The sequence below is a fragment of the Apteryx rowi genome, unplaced genomic scaffold (genome assembly GCF_003343035.1).
Source record: "Apteryx rowi isolate R43461 unplaced genomic scaffold, aptRow1 scaffold_657, whole genome shotgun sequence".
Lineage (NCBI taxonomy): Eukaryota > Metazoa > Chordata > Aves > Apterygiformes > Apterygidae > Apteryx > Apteryx rowi.
In genome coordinates this window covers 403,181-406,530 of record NW_020450935.1, presented here as the reverse complement: position 1 = coordinate 406,530, position 3,350 = coordinate 403,181, and the positions used below count along the sequence as shown (strand labels likewise).

At 74.1% G+C, this 3,350-nt stretch overlaps 1 protein-coding gene across 1 annotated transcript in view; it reads right to left on the bottom strand.

Annotated features, from left to right (window-relative positions):
* The window catches only part of NR4A1 (nuclear receptor subfamily 4 group A member 1), a 3,241-nt gene extending 2,707 nt beyond the window's left edge, over positions 1-534 (bottom strand). Inside the window, exon 1 of the mRNA XM_026084989.1 lies at positions 8-534. Within this exon, the coding sequence (XP_025940774.1) occupies positions 8-509 (502 nt within the window). The 5' untranslated portion in view covers positions 510-534. The remainder of the gene's footprint in view (positions 1-7) is intronic.
* Between the last annotated feature and the right edge of the window lie 2,816 nt (positions 535-3,350).

Here is a 3,350-nt window from a genome sequence, read left to right as displayed (position 1 = left end):
AAGAAGGAGGGTTGGCACCCGCCGCCCTTGGCGCCCGCCTCGGCCCAGCACCGCCCGGCCTCGTAGCTCTGCGGCGGCGAGTAGGCGCCGAAGGAGCTTTCCCACGCCGGCGCCGGGGCCGGCGGGAAGCCCGGGGTGGAGGGCGAGGGCACGGAGCAGGGGCTGCCGTAATAGTCCGAGCCGCTGGACGACAGGGTCTCGTCCAGCTGGGAGCCGAAGGCGCCGGGGTAGCAGCCGTACACCTGGAAGTCCTCCAGCTTGAAGGCGGCGGGCTGGGCGCCGGCCGGCAGCTGGTAGAGGAAGGCGTCGAACTCGCCGGCGTAGCTCTCCATGAAGGTGCTGAAGCTGGGCAGAGCCGGGGCGGCCGCCAGGTCGGCGCCGGCCGAATCYGCCGGGAACTTGCCGCTGCCGCCGCCGCCGGCGTCAGGGCTCAGCAGGTCGGCGGGGTAGCGCTCGCTGGGGCCGGCGCCGGACGACGCGGTGCCATACTGCGCCTGGATGCAGGGCATCGCTGCGGGGGGGAGCGGGGCGTCACGGCGGGCCACGGCCGAGCCGCTCGCCACCCCCCCCCCACTGCCACCGCCGCGCGCCACGGGACACCCGGGTGCTGCGTGCATGGAGCGAGTTGGGGAGGTCTCTGCACCGCTGCCRCGGGAACCTCCGTGCACCGTGGTGCTGCAAGCACACAGCGAGTTGGGGAGGTCTTTGCACCGCTGCCACCGGCCGCGGGAACCTCCGTGCTGCATGGGACGCCTGGGTGCTGCGTGCATGGAATGAGTTGGGGCGGTCTCTGCACCGCCGTGGGAATCACCCCCTYGTGCAAGAGGCCGAAGGGATGCGACGCTCCTGCCGGCGGGCAGGGAATGGGCAAAACCCACYGGCTGAGCCAGGAAAAGGGGTTTCCCCCGGGCAGGGGGGACGGCGGGATGCAGCGGAGGCGGCCGGTGAGCCACGGAGCCGCTGCCGCCGCCGTTGCCGTCCCCGGGAAAGGTCACGGCGCAGCCAATGGGCGGAAAGGACATTGCCCAAAACGCTGGGTTAGCAAAGCGGCGAAAGGCAAGGAGGCAGGAATGCGCCCGGCGGATTCCCGAGCCCTGGCCCCGGCCCCGGCCGGGGAAGCCGGGCTGCAAAGCCGCGGCACGCGGCCCCTCGGGGCTCAGCCCTGGGATTTTGGGGGCTCGGTGGGAAAGCGCCCGCAGCCGGGGTGGGGGGGGGAGAGGAGCCCCGCGGCCCCCTGCCCGCCCCGGGGGGGTGCAGGGCTCCCCCGTAACAGGAGTCCCAGCTGAAAGCCAAGCCCCCGTGACAAGACGATAGTGTAATTCATATCACAGACCTTTAAAGGTCACGTCGCGCCCGGCCCCCAGCGCCAGCGCCAGCACCGCCGGGCGCCCGTGCCAGGCCGGCCCCCGCGCCAAGTCCCGGGAGCTGCGCCGCTGCCTCCGGAAAGCTGACACCCGCCCCGCCGCCGGCATTGAAAAATACCCACGTGCGCAGCCCCGGCGGCAGGGCTGCCCCGGCCGGGCGTCCCCGCCGCCCCCCTCGCCGCAGCGGAGGCTTCGCCCGGCCGGGGCCAAACCGCGCCGGCGGGGTTTGCAACGCCGGCGCGTGCAAAGGGCTCGGGGTGTGTGTGTGCGGGGAGAGGCGTGAATTTCTGCAAGGGAAGGCGCGAGCTCGGGACGTGCCCAGCGACAGGCCTGGCCCCGAGTCCCCCGGGCAAGGGCCCAACCACCTGCGCCTGCCGGGCCGGGCCAGGCTGCGGGCGCCCGTGGCACGCTCGGCCTCACCGGCAGCTCCGCAAATGCTCCGGCTGTAAATCAGCGCCGCCGCGGCGCAGCGCATGCCAAGCACCCGGGCACCGTTCCTCGCTCTTTGCTTACTCAAATGCTTTTGCCCTTCCCGGCTTGACCCTGGGGCTGTGGCACCTTGTGGCATCGCCCCCCCCCCCCACTATAAAATCCCACCCGGTGCAACCATGGGGACGCACCAGGGTGCCCGTGGACGGGTGCATTTGCTGCAGGTGCCACGCGACGGGCTGCGTGCGGGCGCGGGAGCAGGGTGCAGGCGCGGGAGCAGGGTGCCCGCGCGGGCGGGCTGGCGGCCACCCCTGGCACCGGGCCCGGCCCGAGGGCGGTGGTGGCGGCAGCGCGAGCGTCCGGCAGTGCAGGGGAACGCTGCCGGCGCCCGGCCGCCGCTGCACCTGCTGCGTGGCAGGGCCAAAAACGCCTGCCGGGGGGCCTGCCCGCGCGGCAGTGCCTGCGGCGATGGGTGCGCAGCGACAGCCCCGCGGCAATGCCCGTGGCGCTCCTCGCACGACAACACTCCTGCGGCAATGCCCGCGGTGCCACGTGCGTGGCAATGTCCACGTTGCAATGCCTGTGGTGCCCCTGGCAAGGTGATACCCCCACAGCAATGCCCGCGGTGCAATGCCCATGGTGCCACGTACGTGGCAATGCCCGCAGCGCCCCTTGCATGGCAATACCCCCGCAGCAATGCCCGCGGTGCAATGCCCATGGTGCCACGTACGTGGCAATGCCCGCGGCGCCCCTTGCATGGCAATACCCCCGCAGCAATGCCCGCGTTGCAACGCCCGCGGTGCCCCTGGCGTGGCGATACCCCCATTGCTACTGCCGCAGTGCCCCTTGCACGGCGATGCCCCCTCGGCGATGCCCCTTGCACGATGGTGCCCACTCGGCACCCACTGGCCTCGCAGCCCGCTCCGAGCCCGGGCACGTCGGTTGCCGGCAGCCGCTCCGGGGCCACGGTGCGGCTCTGCCAGGGCGGGGGGGCAGCACCCCGTTTCGGGACGGCTTCACCCCCTCATGCGCCCCGGCTCTGCCGCCCGCCCCAGGCCGCAGCTGGGGCCCCCCGGAGCCGCCGGCGTCTCCCCGGGGCCCGGCCCGCTGCCGATCCGGACGCTGCAAGTGGCTCCCGTGCCCCACGGACGCCCCCAGCCCCGGGGGCACCGGGGCCCCGTCCCGAGAGGCGCCCGCGCCGGTGCCTCCCCCCGCCGCTGCACGCGGCCCCGGCTGCCCCCGGGACAGCGCGCTCCGTGCACCTTGCACGGCACCTTGCACGGCGCCCGCTCCCCGCGGTGCTTCGCACCGTCCCTCCCCGGGGCTACCGGGACATCCCACCCCCGGCCGCACCGGGACACCTTGCACGGCGCCCGCTCCCCCCCGGTGCCTTGCACCGCCCCGCGATGCCACCGAGCCACTCCGTCCCGGTGCCACCGGGACCCCCCCATGGACCTTGCACGGCGCCCGCTCCCCCCGGTGCCTTGCACCGCTCCCGGCGTCACCGGGACATCCACCTCCCATGCACCTTGCACAGCGCCCGCTCCCCCCGGTGCC